This window comes from Medicago sativa, chromosome 2 (assembly GCF_051527215.1).
Source record: "Medicago sativa cultivar Bolivia chromosome 2, Bolivia_mono, whole genome shotgun sequence".
Lineage (NCBI taxonomy): Eukaryota > Viridiplantae > Streptophyta > Magnoliopsida > Fabales > Fabaceae > Medicago > Medicago sativa.
Window position 1 is genome coordinate 70,864,769 of NC_140750.1, and position 16,684 is coordinate 70,881,452.

General features: G+C 31.1%; 2 protein-coding genes and 1 long non-coding RNA gene across 3 annotated transcripts; all 3 read left to right on the top strand.

Annotated features, from left to right (window-relative positions):
* The first annotated feature begins 108 nt into the window (after positions 1-108).
* LOC146950287 (uncharacterized) lies at positions 109-1,885 on the top strand. Its single transcript, XR_015027481.1, has 3 exons — positions 109-733; positions 827-904; positions 1,290-1,885. It is a non-coding gene; the product is annotated as an uncharacterized LOC146950287 (long non-coding RNA).
* Positions 1,886-6,105: 4,220 nt separating this feature from the next.
* LOC146950288 (uncharacterized) lies at positions 6,106-11,695 on the top strand. Its single transcript, XM_085748622.1, has 2 exons — positions 6,106-6,266; positions 11,254-11,695. The coding sequence occupies exons 1-2, from the start codon at positions 6,106-6,108 to the stop codon at positions 11,693-11,695; spliced, it is 603 nt and encodes a 200-aa protein (XP_085604748.1).
* Positions 11,696-13,246: 1,551 nt separating this feature from the next.
* Positions 13,247-15,409, top strand: LOC146950289 (uncharacterized). The gene is made up of 2 exons (XM_085746232.1): positions 13,247-13,986; positions 14,545-15,409. Exons 1-2 carry the CDS (start codon positions 13,875-13,877, stop codon positions 15,111-15,113), a joined length of 681 nt encoding a protein of 226 aa, XP_085602358.1. The 5' UTR covers positions 13,247-13,874; the 3' UTR covers positions 15,114-15,409.
* Positions 15,410-16,684: the final 1,275 nt, after the last annotated feature.

Below are 16,684 nucleotides of genomic sequence, written 5' to 3' on the forward strand. Positions count from 1 at the left end.
CGTTTTATAGAGCAACAAGTTCTGAAACAATTTGAAAGAACTAGCACAGCCCCCCTTTTTATCATCATACTTCATCATACTTATTTCTAATCATCATCATACTTACTCTAAAAGCTAATTAGGTCAAGCAATTGCTTAACCCTAATTGCCTTGGTGTTTTCCCTCCCAAGCATATACCCAAAGTGTGTTCAGCAAGCTATTATGACTCCTAAACTAGCCTTAAAAACGTGTTCTACAATCCAAAGACACATCATTTAATGCTTTTTCAAATTTCAGTTTTCTTTCTAGGTGCATTTACTGCTTTGTCTCCCACGTTCATTTTTTTTCGTTTTCCAAAAAAGGCAAAATTTATACCATGTCTTCAACTTCAATCCATCTTTTCTTTAATGTTCCGTCTCTCTTTCTCTCTGAATTTTGTTCCAACCTCTCTTCTTCCTTCATCATCCATGAAAGTTAAAATTGATTTGTTCCTCACCGCCAACTCATTTCTTCCCCTCCTCACTGGAAACTATCACTCCTTACTCCTCTGATTTGTTCCTCATCGCCAGAAAGTTAGAGTTGATTTGTTCCTCACATCTTTGATCCATAGCTCCGAGTCGCAACAGTCACAAAGAGGCAACTTAATACAACACACAAAGTTGTTCTTCTCTAATGAATGAGGTAATTGTAGAGCCTCTCGATTCTTCTATGCATTTGGAAACATTTCGGTGACGATTGGGTTTTCACCGTTGAGGTAATTCTTAGATGCTCTCTTTCGAATTATGGTTGAAAATGAAATTTAAAATTAATCAATATGTTTGTTGATCTATTTTTATTGGATTTGCAGGATACTAATTTCTACGACCTCACTCTTTTTTCAGCTATGAAATCTATTTTCTATTTCTGGATGTCAATAAGAAAATATGTGAGTCTAACGGTTGATTTATTAAGTATAGATATAGATTTAGGGTTATGATTGATTCTGTTTGTATATTCATGTTGTTTATATTGTGTTCTATATTAGCTAACCTAATGTTGTTACTGGGGGCACGAAAGATTGGATTCAAGGGTTTGGTGTATTGGTCTCGATGTGTTTTAGTCTGATGCGTTTGTGGTTAAAGGAGTATTCTTGAAGTATAGGCTCTCATTGCGGCCATATGTATGTTATGTTTGAACCTATATGTATGTTATGTTTGATGTCTATTTTATTTACTAGCTACTTTTTGTTTTTACATATCTGAAACTAAGTAGTGTCTTGGTTTACATTGCTTTATGTTTGATTTCATTGTTTTAGCCTATATTGTTCTCAGGTTTGGTAAATGGTTCCTTGCTTTATGATTTGTTCGTTTTATTTTGAGCCTTAATTTGGAGCGAGTTCAAGTTAATTTTCTGCATAATTCATAGTTGATTGTTGGCATGTGGAATGTTGTTGTGCAAAAGAGGTGTTTCAATATTGCTACTGCCAGGTAAGAATAATTTGGAGCAAGTTCAAGTTAATTTTCTGCATAGTTCATAGTTGATTGTTGGCATGTGGAATGTTGTTGTGCAAAAGAGGTGTTTCAATATTGCTACTGTGAGAATAATTTGGAGCGAGTTCAAGTTAATTTTCTGCATAGTTCATAGTTGATTGTTGGAATGTGGAATGTTGTTGTGCAAAAGAGGTGTTTCAATATTGCTACTGCTACATAAGAATAATTGTGCCCGTGTTTTGATCCATCTTTGCGTTTCAGCTCCAACATATCCGTTTTTTTTTTGCTCTCTACTTTGATCTCCAAGTGTTTAGTTCATTTTACAGATTTTTATTGTGTTTTATCCAACAGTTTGTATTAGTCTCCTGCTGGCTTTTCAGCATAGGCGGGTCTGGTTTGTCGCTTTAGCGTAGTAGGTTCTGGTTTATTGTGTAGGAGAAGAATGACATAAAGAGAAACCAGGAATGAAACTAACGAAACTATGACATTTTGAGCAAGAGGACGTATCTCTCACTCTGTTTTTTTTTTTAATCTAACAGAAGTTTAATGGTGTTAGAATGAGGGGAGGTTAATGTATTTTGAAAACTAGAGGGGGTGTTTGTGTTGTTTAAGAAAACCTCAAGGGAGGTCAATGTAATTTACTCTTAAACATAGGGATTATTCTCATCTTCATGTGAACTTTATTTCACTCTTGTCTTTGGGAATTTTTCTCCATTCCCAGAAATATTTTATACCCAATAATGAAATTTAGTAAACTTGTAACAAACATAACATGTATATATCTATCATTTTATTATCAGAAATCCATGAATATAACTTAAAACAAACACACCTTAATATCAACCCGAGAAAGTTATAATATTAAACGACTGATTTATTTATTTACAAACCATGAACTTGTACAAAGACATATTTAGCCTAAAATAAATATCATCCGGGTCTGAGTGTTGTGAATTGCATAATTGCCAAAGTGTACACTCACATTTTAGTTCCTTTTAAAACGTTCAGGTTCGATTTGGTTCGAGAAAAATATTTTAAATTGAAAATAAAAGTTTTTAAGCTTTTGAGTCTCTAATTTTTTTTTTTTGAGGAATTGATTGTATAATTTTTAATGTAATACTATTATATATATTTCTTAACCTGTGTATTTGGGGTATTGGTTATCATTTTTGCATAACACTTAAGTCAATTATAAATTTTGTTTTGGTCCTTTAAGTTTTTTTTTTCCGTTACATATTGATCATTTAAATTATAAATATTAGTTTGTACCAAAAAAAGGGGGCTTCTATGGTGAAGTTGCTTTTGTGACTTTTTTGGAAAAGTCGCTTATGTGGCTTATTGGGAGAGTGCCACGTGGATGTTTTTTTAAATCGGTTATTTGGAAAAGCGATTTTAAAAAGCTTTTGTTTTAAGAAAAAAGATATTTTTAATTTCTTTTTTATTTTTTTTTTCATTTTTTTTTTATCCTTTAGGATTGTGTTCCTGGCTCTGATACCAGATTTGTATTGGGGTTTTCAGCGGAATTTTCTCGAACTTCATTTAACATTTGTTCGATTTTAATTAACCCTTGAAAAGGTTTTAAGAGTGTTTTAGCTCTTTGTTTTTGTATATGAGTAAGATTTTCTAAATCTTCTATATCCCTTAATAGGTCTTCAATGTATTCTATATGATATATTACAAATTCTCTAGAATTGTAAAGAGTTTGTTTAAAAACAATTCTTTCATAATACAATTCTATTTCAGAGACTATGTCTTCTAGTCTTTTCTTAAAAAGTCTTAATTCTGTTATAAGACCTAATCCGTGCATTATTGGTTAGGTTCAGAATTTCTGGTGGAATTTTCTTCAGCCTATTTCAAAAGGTTTTCTAAATAATTTAATTTTTCAGCAGGCCATAGCAAAATCTGAGCCTTTTCTTTTTGTTGGGTAGAAATATTTTCTATTTCTTCCAATTCTTCTATTATTTCTTCCACATAGGAAATATGTGTAATTATTAAATCACGAACATTCCAAAGAGTATTTTTCATTTCTATTCTTAAAAAATTTCCTTCTATTTTATCAACTAAATTTTTTATTCTTATTTTGAATAGATTTAATTCGTTTTTTATTGTTATTCCAGGCATAAATAATTATAACTTCTGGTTTATATTATTAACCTGTATTGATAAGGTTTTTATAGAGTCTTGTAGCTTTTTCAGCTCACTCTCTTTACTGATTTCGAAATCCTTTCTAGGAGGTTCGAATGAGGATGAAGCATCATCTTCAAATATGGTTCGAGAACTTAATGATTTACTAAAATCCTTTTGATCTCTGTTTGGTGATGTTATTCGAAGACTTTGGCTTCTAAACAATGGTTTTTCTGTTTCTTCAAACATATTTTTTTCTGCTTCTATCAAAGAAAAACTATTTCTTGTGATATTTTTAAATATTGGTGTTTCCAAAGTAATTAATGGTGTAAATAATTCATCAATATGAATCGTATCTTTTCCTATGAATTATATGCTATGATGTGAATTACTCAAAGCATAATTAATTATGTAGTAAATTGTAAAAGGATGATTACCTTCTTTCATAAATGTTGAGTCTTCCAGTTTATAATGAAAAACTATAGATTTGTTTAGATCTATATCTTTTAGGGATAATCCCATTTGTAAATTTATGTCAAATTTTATCTTTCCATATTTTAGATAACATTTTCCTTTTGCAATTACTGCTTGTTTCTTATTTCTAATTCTAGAGTCTTCTAGAGCTATTTTTAAAGGTGAATCAATACCTTTCATGAAGGTACTTTTGATTAGAATTTGAATGGTTGATATATGAATATAACCAATCTTTTTTCTTTCATTTTCAGAAAATTTTTCAAGTCTTCTATCGATTTGTTGTTTATCAATAGTTGATATAACTATTTTCCCATTAGTTGTTTCAATTGGAATTGCTTCTTCTCCTACCATTATTCCAAATTTTAGAATTCTTTTTCTTGATAGAAATTCTTTAAGTTTGCTAAACTTTCTTTTAAAATTTTCTTCAGCAGTTAAAGATAAATCTGCTTCTTCGATTTTATTATCTATTATGCTATCAGCATAATAACTAGATGTTCCTTCAAAATATGAAACTTCTTCAGACATATCTTAAAATAGTAGGTAATAAATTCATACCTGATTTTTTCAGAAATATGGGTTGGTTTGCTTCAGCAATCTGATCTTCTTCAGCAGTTTTTTTTGCTTGTGTTGAGTTTATCCCAACTCAGGGCGAATTCCTCCAGAGTATTACCTCAAGAATTCTCAGCTATAGTGTTTTACCACTATAGGACCATTAGTTTTAAAGAAAAACTAAAAGGCAAAGTTTATATCAAACTTGATATTACTTGATTATCTTAAAACATGGTAAATACAAATGAGCTTCGAGGCCCTTATTTATAGGATGAGAGACTCACAAGTTGGCCTTCACGGTTGGCACAACGTCTCTTTCCTTTACAGCACACGAAAAAGAAATGACATGACAGAAAGAAAAAGTAACAAAGAAAATTATGTTACATTATTGCCTTAGAGATAAGGCTTATCTCTAAATGGGTCCCGTGCCCACTAACTTTCTACATTTTCTTCGTTGTTTGGTGAAATGTCACTATCATACAACGATTCTTTGTCGGCCACGTTATTCATTTCTTTTGCACACCATTTGCATACGTGTCCTTTGTATTTTTGAAAGCGCTCACAGCACTCTTGTTGGATTGGATCGGGTAAACGGCCCAAATCTGCTTCAAGCCCACTAAAGTTTTCTTCAAACTTTAGGATCTGTTGAAGGTGATCTTCTTTTGCTGGTTTTCTTGAATCACTGTAAACTAGAAAACTTTCTTTTGCAGTTATTACCCTGAAGTTTGGTAATTTTACTCCGAATCTGATGAGAGTATCATAGAATTTTTCCATTTGATGTAGAAAACATTCTGGTTTAGGATCCACATCTCTTTCATCATTTGTTGGATATGAATGATTTGAAATGCCAATCTTGATTAAATGTCTGGCTTTAATAACTTCATTTTCTTCAAACCATGGGTAGGTTGAAGTAAAAGATAAAAAGAATTCTCTACCTTTTGCGAAGGTATTGTTGAATTTATAAGCGATCTCGCCTATATCTTTCGGAAGAAGTTCTAATTCACAAATCTTCTTTCCTATATTTTCCTGAAGATACATAGTTTTAATCATTCCACAATCGTAGAACGATCTAACTAGTTCCTTACTGATGCCAGGAGCTGTTACTGCTTTTACTTCTATCCTGTTGTTACTGGGATAAAAGCATTCTGTCTTTAATTCTTCTGAGTAGTTGGTTAACCATCTCCAGTTTTTGTAGTAGTCGCCAATTGTGACTTCTTTGACGAACTGTCTTTCTCCATAGATAATTCTATCTACAGAAATTTTCTTTTTTACCTCCATTTTTGTGGGTTGAGTTATATTGCTTGCTGTTGCAACTTCTTTATAAACAGCGTTGTATGCTGTTTTAGCTTCTTCTAGGGTTTTGTAGCCTTTGTGTCTTACTGGTTTGCCTTCAATATGTATTTTTGCGGTTGCCCAGTTTTGGTAAATGCCTTTCATGGGTCCATCAAAAATTACATATGCTTGCTTTTTGCCAAGTTGACAATCAATCTTTTGGCTTGTTTGTTGATCAATGGATTCTTCTTCTTTTCCATTTTTTCTTTCATCTTCTTCAACTTTGTCTGCCCAAGATGTCTTTGGTAATTCTGCAAGGACAGTTGTTGGGGTTGTTGAATATTTCCATCCACTTGGTTCTATTGACTCAATTGAGATTTTTGACTCTTTTGGAGCTGAGTATTTTACATAGTAGTTGAATTTTCCAGAATCTTGACCTAGCAGGTCCCAGTTTTCACTATTTTTGGATTCTGAAACTACTGAAGTTTCTTTTTTACAAAGTTTTTCAAGGTTTTGAATTGTTAATATCATCTCCCCCTCTTCAGAAAGAAGAGTTTCTAGACGATTTTTTGCAGAGGCAATTTGCTCCTGCTTTTGCTTGAGAGAATTATGTAATGTCTTTATAGCTGCTTCCATTCTCTTGTCAATGCATCTGCAAAGCAATTCTTTTCAGATTTTATATATTCAATATATGGGTGAAATGGCTGGAGTTTCATCTGCCATCTTACAAGTCTTCCATATTTATAATTGACACGAAGGTCATATTTCCAAAATCCGGTTACATATTTGGAATCTGTTCTTAATAAGAATCTGGTTGGAATTAATTCCATTTGCCATTTCGTTAAAACTTTAACACAACTCAATGTTTCTAATTCATGAATTGGATATCTCGTTTCAGTGTCTGTGAATGATCCTGAAACATATTTGCACAGTAAAAGATCTTTATCTTTTATCTTATTTTTAATATTTTCATAAGAATAATCAATCTTAGTATCTTTTGATACTAATTTTTCTGATAAATCAGATAGTTTGTCCAATTTCTCTTTCGAGCTATTAGACTTAGCGTACTGGGTTGCTCCAGTATCTTTTATTCCTTGTTGATGGGTTACATCACCAACATAGTCTCCTGAATCATTTAGATTCAGTATCGCTTTACCATTAGGTAGAGCTCTCATACAACCTCCCCAGGTTGTTTTATCAGCATCAATCTCAACAATTAAAAAATCATTTTCTGTTGGATTGTATAAGCTGGGTAAAACTTTAATTTTTCTTTTGATAGCTTTTACAGTTAGAGTATCTTGTTCAGTCCATGACCATGGAACCTTTTCAGATATCTTTTTCTGTAAAACCTTTCTTTCATTTGCCAAATTTTTGAAAAATCCTTCATTGGCAATATAATTCAAACATCCTAAAAATCTTTGAATTTGTTTTCGATCTTGTAATTCATCAGGAAATGCTTGAATCTTTTCCTGAACATGTGGAGATAAATCGAGAGTGCCATTTTCTTTTAAAATGAGGCCTAAATACTCGATTTCTTTTTTAGCTAATTGTGATTTCTTTTTTGAAATAACAATTCCTTTTTCTGAAATTCTATTTAAAACAGTTTCTACATCTTTAAGATGTTGTTCTTTAGTTCCTTTTGTAAAAACCAAAATATCATCAACATATGCCAAACATATATGTTCTAATCCTCTAAGAGCATTATCCATAAATCTTTGGTATATAGATGGTGCTTGTTTTAATCCAAATGGAAGAACATTCCATTGGTAGTGTCCTTGTGGACATGAAAAAGCTGTTAAAGGCTTAGTTTCTTCAGAAAGCCGTATTTGATAATATCCTGATTTTGCATCAAACGATGAAAACCAATCACATCCTTTTATTTTCTGTAGGATATAATCCTTTCGTGGTAATTTATAAGAATCTCCGATTGTAGCATCATTGAGTTTCTTATAATTTATCACCATTCTAGCTTTACCTCTTTTTATTTCATTGTGGTTTGTCACATAAAAAGCGGGTGCTGAATGTGGACTTGCAGAAGGAGTAATTAACTTCTTTTCTAGAAGTTCTTTTATATCTTTCTGAAATTCTAATTTATCACTTACTGAATAAGGCATTTTATATTTTACATTGATCTCTTTATTGGGATCACGTAATTTAATGGTAACAAGTTCATGATTTGTATTTTTCAGATTATCCAAAGGATCTTCTGAACATACAGTATCAAGTTTTTGTTCTATTTCTTCAAGATTTAAAAAGAATTTTCCTTCTTCCCAAATACTTTTTAAATTTATAAGATTTTCAGAGATTAATTGAATAATCTCATTTCTAGTTATAATTTTTGTTGTTATAACTTTTGTCTTTTCTTTGGAGTTTGCTAAATTCTTCCAAAGCAAAGAAATAGTTTTAACATTTTGCACAAACGGTGCATATAACTTTAAAAAATTATTTCCAATGATTAAATCTAATCCTGAATCATGGAGATAGATTGTTGGTATGAAAAATTCATAACCTTATATAGTAATTGAGATATCTTTCAAAACATACCATATTTGATGTTTAGACTTATCTGCAACAATTATTTCTTTGGGCTTTTCTAACTCTTTCCAATTTCTTGATATGTTTCTTCTTCCAAAACATAATGTTGCGCCCGTATCTAAATAGGCTAAAATTTCCTTCTTGCGAAGTTTTATTTTTATAAAGGTAGCACTAGGGTTACCTTTACTCAAAATCTGTCTTCTTCTGAATCTGTACAAAGTTCATAGAAACTCTGTTGTTCCCAATCAGAATCTGAATCTGATTCTACTGGTTCATAACCTATTCTATAGATCATGTTTAAAACTTGTTTCTTTTCTTTAGAAACTTTCTTTGGACATTCATTAGCATAATGTCCTGTTTCATGGCATAGCCAACATGTACAAGATTTTTTACCTTTAGGACAAGTTTTATTTTTTCTAGGGTAATCCCTTTTTCTTCTATAGAATTTTTTCTTCCTATGTTTCTTTTTATCATATGTGAATTTTTTAAATTTCTTTCTTCTAGGATATTTTCTTTTTCTCCTAGTTTTTTCACAACCATATGCTCCAATTCTTCCTTGGATTTTGTCGCAACATAATCCTATTCGAGCATCTCATTTTGATTGTTTCTTAAGGCACTGTTCTTGCATCCAATTTCTAAGAATAGAAATTCTAGCTCCTAAAGTATTTTTTACTTTTCCTGAGGAAACTGCATTATTAAATTCGGTTTGAATTATTTGAGACATTGCCATGGGCAATTTTTGATAAAATAGTCCGACAACCTTTTGACCTTCTCTAGTATCTTTATTTAGATCATAATATAATTGCGAAAATTCACAAATATAATTTTCTATAAAACAAGGGTTACATATGGATAAATTCATTATTCTCCATAATTTTTCGGCATTAAAAGCGGTATTTGAATCTACCGTATCTTGTCATCCTTTAAACTCATTTAAAAGCCATTCAAAGACTTTATTAATCATTCCTATACTATTTTCTGCAGTTTGTTCTTCGTCAGGTTTTTCAGCTAAGAATTTATATGCATTACCCTCTGTTCTACACAAAAGATAGTTAAAAATCTGTTTTGGAGTTAGATTTTTTAAATCACTATCTAACTGTATTTGGATAATATTTTTATTATACCAACTTCTTATGGCTTGAACTAGATTGTCAACACAATCAATATTTAGAATTCCACTTCCATCATTTACACTATGTTTAGGAATATAACTCATTGGTACCTTTTGGTATTTAGCTTTTGAAAATTCTCTATGGAAATCTATGTTCCAATTATATGGAAGTTCTCTTTTTGTTCCTGAGCTTTCGCCCATTTCTAATTGTTCAATTTTAACGAAATTTCCATCGTCTTTGGATTCGTCATCAGAACTAAAGTCGTAGACAAAGTCTTCTAGATCTTTAAGTTCAGGTTCCTCCTTAATGGAATCTTTTTCACTTATGTCTAAAGTAGCCATAAGTTGATCTAATTTTTCGAGTTGATACTCTATGTTTTCTTCTATACTCATTTTTTATATTGAGTAAATAAAGATGTTTCGATTTTTTCCTTATTCTTCAGAAAATGATTTTGCTTACAACAACAATTTTTTATGATATAATTAATCATATCAGTTATATTGTTTAACTGAGGATTAAAGGTATGATATGTATGAGGATATTTATGATTCTCATCTTTGTTATAACATGGAAAATCTTTTTCTATATTTATCCAGGTTTCATGGGGTCTTTCTAATCCTTGCTCATAATCTTTTGTAAACAATTTATTTTGTTTAAAAATTTAAGGTAAGGTTTCAAGAAAAGAAATTTGTCTTTCAAATCTCTCATTTAATTTCTTGGTTTCGTCAAGCAAAGCTTTGACTCTAACTGTGAGTGTATTGTTTTCTTCACTCATGTTAAAAAGTTATCTAGCTAATTTTTTAAGTTTATCTCTTAAATTTTTAGCCACCTTTTTATATTCATTATATAAAAAATAATTTTCATTATTTTGGTTATTAAAATATTTTTGTAAAAAATAATCAGCCGTTTGTTCACACCATCTGATTTGTGCTTTAACTAGTGTGATTTCCTGATAATTAGGACATAAAATAAAAGGTTGAGGAATAAGCTTTCCTGTTGGACTTCTAAGAAACTCCATTATTTTATTTTAGACTTTTAAAGCCGGTTTTTTCTCAAACTGATTTAAAAGGTTTGACTTTATTGGAAAAGTCATTTGAGTGACTGCACCGTAGAATTTCCTCCAAAAAAATTATATAAATATTAGACAATTTGATCTCTTGAGTTTTTTTGTTTCATTTTGATTACTTAACTTACAGATATTAGATATTTTGATCATTTATGTTACAAACTTAAACACTTTCTTCCTTCCTACCGGACACCAAAATGTCTTATTATTTGTTACTTAAAAGATAAAGTGTCCAACATTCATAACTTAAGGGGCTAAAATGAAATAAAAAAACTTAAATGACTAAATTATTTGATGTTTGTAGCTTAATAGACCAAAATGAAACAAAACAAACTTAAGAGACCAAAGCGAAATATAAAAAGAATTTAAAGGACCAAAAATATAATTTAGCCAAAATAAATCGGAAGAATTTAATCCCAACCTAAATCGCCATGACATTTTGATTTTTTTTTTTCTATCTATGAATGACATTATAAAACGTTGAGGTTGATTTGGTTTTAGAAAAATGAACGCAACGTTTAGTCTTAAAAAATAAATTGAAAAAATTTAGTCCCTGAAATTTAGTCTCCATGAAAAATTAATATTACTTTTGTGATGACATCGTTTTCATGAACTAATTTAACAATTTTTAATTATTGTCAGATATATGTAATTGTCAATTTTCTAACACTAGATCAAACTTGGGAGGTTTTGGTGGTCTTAGTCGGGATCATACAGGTTCTTTTTTGCATGGTTTCTTTGGAAAAATTAGTAGACCTTGCATTCTCCATGTTGAGATTTTGGGTTTATACCATGGTTTGAAGTTGTGTTGGGATACTGGATTTAAGCATGTGGTGTGTCATTCTGATTCAACTACTGTTGTTGACCTCATCCAAAATGATTTGAATGTTCATCACAAATATGGAAATTTAATCATGCCTATTAAACAACTTCTTCGTAGAGATTGGGTGGTTAGTTTACGACATACTTTGCGTGAGGGTAACGCTGCAGCTGATTTTCTAGCTAAAAAGGGTGTTCTTAGTGATAGTAGCCTTGTTATTTTGAATGAAGCCCCTCCTGATATGACCTCTGTCCTCTTAGTAGATGCAATGGGTGTTGAGTGTGTTCGACCATAGTATGGGTCGTTTTTAGCTTCTCTTTTTTTTTCTTCTTTTTTCCCTTTTGTTACCAAAAAAAAAAGTAGGGACTAAAAATCAACTCTTCTCTAATAATTGACACAGACCTAATTATTGTTACAGACCAAGTTCATTTTTCACACCAAAAACTGTTTATTTTTTTAAGGACTAAATTTATTCATCAAATTCTTATCAAGAACTCCTTAAGAAAAAAGTTTTTCTTAAGAACTAACCTGAATCACTCTTAATCTTATATAATTTCCACTTCAAACTCAACTCAACCCAATCATTTTTACAAAATTAATTCAATTCAATACAAAATAAGATCACCACAAGCCAATCCCAATCCCCACAATATATATGAGAAGATAATCCCAAAATCATCCAAAGTAGAATGAGTTGTGGTTTTCACATTCGAATTAAATGTGTTCAAGGGTTAGGATCCTATAGACAGTTTGGTTGGTTACAATAGTTGAGTGTATAAAAATCTATGCATTTAAAAGTGGTTACATAATTAAGATTTTATACATTTAAAATTTCAGTAATTTTGTACAAAACCTATCTGAAAAAGAAAAATAAAATATTGAAAGATAACCAAAGGTAGCATTCGTGAAATTCTCGTGAGAAAATTTCTCGCGAGAAATAGCAATGCTCTTGTTTTTAATGTGCATAGATCATCGATTCTCATAGTACCCAACTTTTTCAAATACTAATTTTTTCTGCAAAATATATAAGTAGCATTTATTAAATCTCTCAAAAATAAATTTATGGTATTAAATAGTATTAAACTGAATAAAGTCGTAGCATTTATTGTATTAAATAGTATTAAACTGTATAATGGCGCATAAATTAGTATTAAACCGGTTTGACTCTGAAAACCGGTCGAGTTGCTGGTTTTTTGCGAGTATTACCGGTTTATACCGGTTCAACCGACAGGCGTGAGCCGGTTTTTAAAACTATGATGAAAACTATTTTTTTTCATTTTAAATTTCACATAAACTAATTTAGTCACTATAAAAGGTTAAGCTATGTATTTGAAAAAAAAATTGTCAAATAACTTGAACCTAACGAGCCGAACCGAGTGGTTTGTGAATTTAAACGAGTTGAACTCGAGCTAAAAAAAAGTTCATATCAAACTCAAATCGAGTTTCGAGCCGAATCAATCCTTATCGAATCGAGCTCAAGTTCGATTCGGCTCAACTTATACAGTCCTACAGATAGCAAAAGGTAATCCCTAATCTTAATGTAACTATGAAGCATGATCCCTAATCTAATCTAATCTAATCTAATCTAATCTAATCTAATCAAAGTTATGTATCCATGGTCCCACGTGACCATGATAAAAAGGGTGTGACAATCACATTTTTCTTTTTAATTTTAATTAAAATAATTAACAATTTTTTTTTTTTGAAGGGTAAAATAATTAACAATTAATAATAAGAATCTCTTTTGTAATATGTAATTTAAATCAAAAGTTGAGGGTATTTTTGTCTAGACAATATATTGATAGGATTCCATCTATATATATGTCTCAAGACCAAACATAACCTCGTCTCTTCTCCTCTCCTCTCCTGTATAACCCTAAGCGCTAAAGCCTCCCTTTGTTATCTTCCCTTTCGTCTCAAACACTTTTCTCTCTTTCTTCTTCCTCTGATGGCAACAGTTACCACCACCCTTTATTACATCAAGCACCGTGTCTTTAATCATTTTATATGGAAATTTTACATGGTCTACAAACCCACAACCAAAGTTGAATTGTTAATTCTACCAAAGTATTTTTTTTTCTCGTGATTTTTTTTTGTATTCTCCCCCAATCTTTCATTTTTTTCTTCTCTTAATCTTCCAGATCTACTATTTTTCAAATGAATTTTGTTCTGTTTTTTCTTCTCGTGATTTTTTTCTGGAATTTTAATAAATGAAATAATAAAAAATGAATTTTGTTCGTAACAGTTTGATCACCACCGTTAGTTGTTAGTTTGATCTGACGGCTTAGGCCTTTTTATCCAGCTGTACACAACCGTAGATATGAATGTTTTAATCGTATCCGTAGGTTTTAGCTGTGAGATCCAATGGCTATCATGTGAAATGAGATTTTTTGATATAAATAGTAACGATTTTCCCTCCAAACATAATTCATATTTCAATTTCAATCACACTCTTCAAGCTTCAACAATCATCAATGGCGTCATCTTCTTCCGTGGAAACCGATTACGATTACGAAGATGATTTTCCTAAGCGTGTTTCACACCGTAGATCTAAGTCTCCCGTGAAAAAATTAGCTATCGATTGGGGTAAACACACTTTTCTTGATTCGTTATTACTTATGCTTGTATTTAACTGATTCCATTCGAGATCTGAAGGTTTTTATTTTCAATTTTGCTAGTTTTTTCTTGATTATACGTTGATTCGTTATCATATGCGGTGTTCATTTGATTTTCTGAAGGTTGATTCGTTATTACTTATGCTTGTATTTAACTGATTCCATTCGAGATCTGAAGGTTTTTATTTTCAATTTTGCTAGTTTTTTCTTGATTATACGTTGATTCGTTATCATATGCGGTGTTCATTTGATTTTCTGATTTGCTGAGTTTGAGTCTAAATCACTTTTTGTTTGATTCTATTTGAGATGATCTGGTTTCAAATTCTGTTTCTTTTCTTGATGATTTTTGATTCGTTTCAAGTTCTTGATAATTTGTTGATTCCTATTTATATGTTCATTTGTGATCTGGTTTCAATTTCTTGTTCATGCTTATTTTGTTTTTCACTCATAATCATTGTTCATGCATGCGATTTGTTTTCCTTTTTCTTAATTTTTCTCTTATTCAATTCCATTTTTTCTAATATTTCAGGTGCACGTCTTAATGATCTACATCTGGTAGATAAGGATCTACATCCTTTTGCGCATTCAAAGGAATTGTATCGTGATAAGTGCATTGAAGTCTTGGCTAAGTCCATGTATGTTTTGGGGTGGCTGCGTGAAAAAGCCGACGACGATGCTTGGGATAAGGTATCTGACTCTGATACCTCTGTAGACTATTCGGGGGAACTTGATTTGGGGGAACAATCTGATAAGGAATATGACTCTGATACCTCTGAAGACTCTGGAGAGGAACCATTTGAGGAGGGAGATCAATCTGAAGTAGATGTTGAGGAGGCATTTGATAACTCTAAGGAGCAGTATGAAGATGATTGGGAGGTTATGGCTGAGAAGGGGGTTTTTCACTGCAGAGATGATGTGTTGCGTTGCATTGACCATTTGAGGAATTTGGGAAGTTGGGACCAACTCATGGAGAATGATGACTATGATCTTAACATCCATCATAAGGAGATGTACAAGACCGTGTTGTTTCTCACCTTTTCTCTTGATGAGGACAATAAGAAAGCTCCAAAGGAAGAGGAAAAGAAGAAAGAGGACTGAAGAAAACTGTAGAGGACAAGAAGAAACAGGACCTGGGTGATAGCACAGTGTGAGTGCTTTAGAGAAATTAATAAGTAGGATATATTGTTAATAATGCCCATTTGATTTTACTTTTCCCATTGAATATAACAATTTGGAGGTTACTTTTCCCCTTTTTGCTTTGTTTGCAACGTTTAGGTGGATTTTGCTTGTTGGTACACTATACTACTATCTGATGGTGTTATAGGATATATTGTTAATAATGCCCATTGGATTTTACTTTCTTTTAATAAGGCATTAGTATTGGTATTCTGAAACGCTTATTTGGTTCCTATATAATGGGTTGTAGAATTAAAGACATGATAGTGGTCAATCTATGTATGAGTGTGTCTCATCCAGTAGTGTCCAAGTTGGAAAAATATTTTGCAATTTCGTACGTCACTTTGTTAATTTTAGTATGATATGTTGTCATTTTTGAAGAGTTTTGATGGTTACTACTTTTAAGTGACATAATAAATGGTCATTATTCTTCTGCTTATGGTTTTGGTTAGCATTAAATATCAATTTAGTAGGTATTGCTTCTAAAATTGGGATGATTGTGTTTTAATTTTTACTAACTAATAGGAATGGTGCAATCAAGAGAATCTTATTGGTGTTGGATCACTCCTCATTTCTCATAACGAACAATATAAAGGTCAATATTAGGATCGTTGGAACTAATTTTAACTCGATATAGTTATGATTTTTTATGGCATGGTTCAAATACGTGACTCATGCAAATAGTCAAGATGCCAATATATATACATATATGGTGTTCACTAATCATCGAAATTGTCTCCAAATATACGTGATTTTCTCAAATATACATTTGAAAAGTTGTAGTTAATGGTGTTGAAGGCATGGTTAATGAGGAATGACATGTTATATTCACTATCTAATTATCTAAATTGTTGCGTATTTTGATGTTAAATTGCGTGTCAATATATTATTTCTCAAAAAGAAAAGGTGTAGTACTCATCACTAGTCATTTTTATGCTTAATTACTTTTTTTTTTTAACCACTTAGCTTATTTTTTAAGTTCAAGTTGGACCAAATGTGTTACTTTTATCCTTTAACTTTACTATGTTAATCAACATATGTTTATCATTTTCGTCAAATACATGTAAGCGAAGTTGGTGAAAGATGACGCTGCATACAACGGCGGTTCTAGAAACTACTACATTGTAGAAACTTTTCATTGTTAGGTGTAGTCATTACTAGTCATTTTTATGCTTAATTACTTTTTTTTTACCACTTAGTATAAGGCAATATATTAATAAAAGAAATTGTTTTGAAACTTTTACAAATTATGAACAAAATCTCCCAACTTATAGTCTATAATGTGTAGAAAGATGGTTTCATTTCAAAATATTATATATTTACTAATATTTTGTGTTAATGTTTGTGCTTAACGTTAAATGATTGATGAAAATTAGAAAGATCGGTATTAAAATTGGTACAAATTGATTTTATTCAATCTCCTAACTTTGTACATTTATTTAAAAAAGTAAATTTTTTTTTGGGGCAATAACCCCCAAAACACAATACATATG

Coding starts and splice junctions, on each gene's coding strand:
- LOC146950288 (XM_085748622.1), top strand. CDS start 6,106: ATGGATTCTTCTTCTTTTCCATTTTTTCTTTCATCTTCTTCAACTTTG. Junction 6,267..11,253: donor TTTGACTCTTTTGGAGCTGA/GTATTTTACATA, acceptor TTCTAACACTAG/ATCAAACTTGGGAGGTTTTG.
- LOC146950289 (XM_085746232.1), top strand. CDS start 13,875: ATGGCGTCATCTTCTTCCGTGGAAACCGATTACGATTACGAAGATGAT. Junction 13,987..14,544: donor AAAATTAGCTATCGATTGGG/GTAAACACACTT, acceptor CTAATATTTCAG/GTGCACGTCTTAATGATCTA.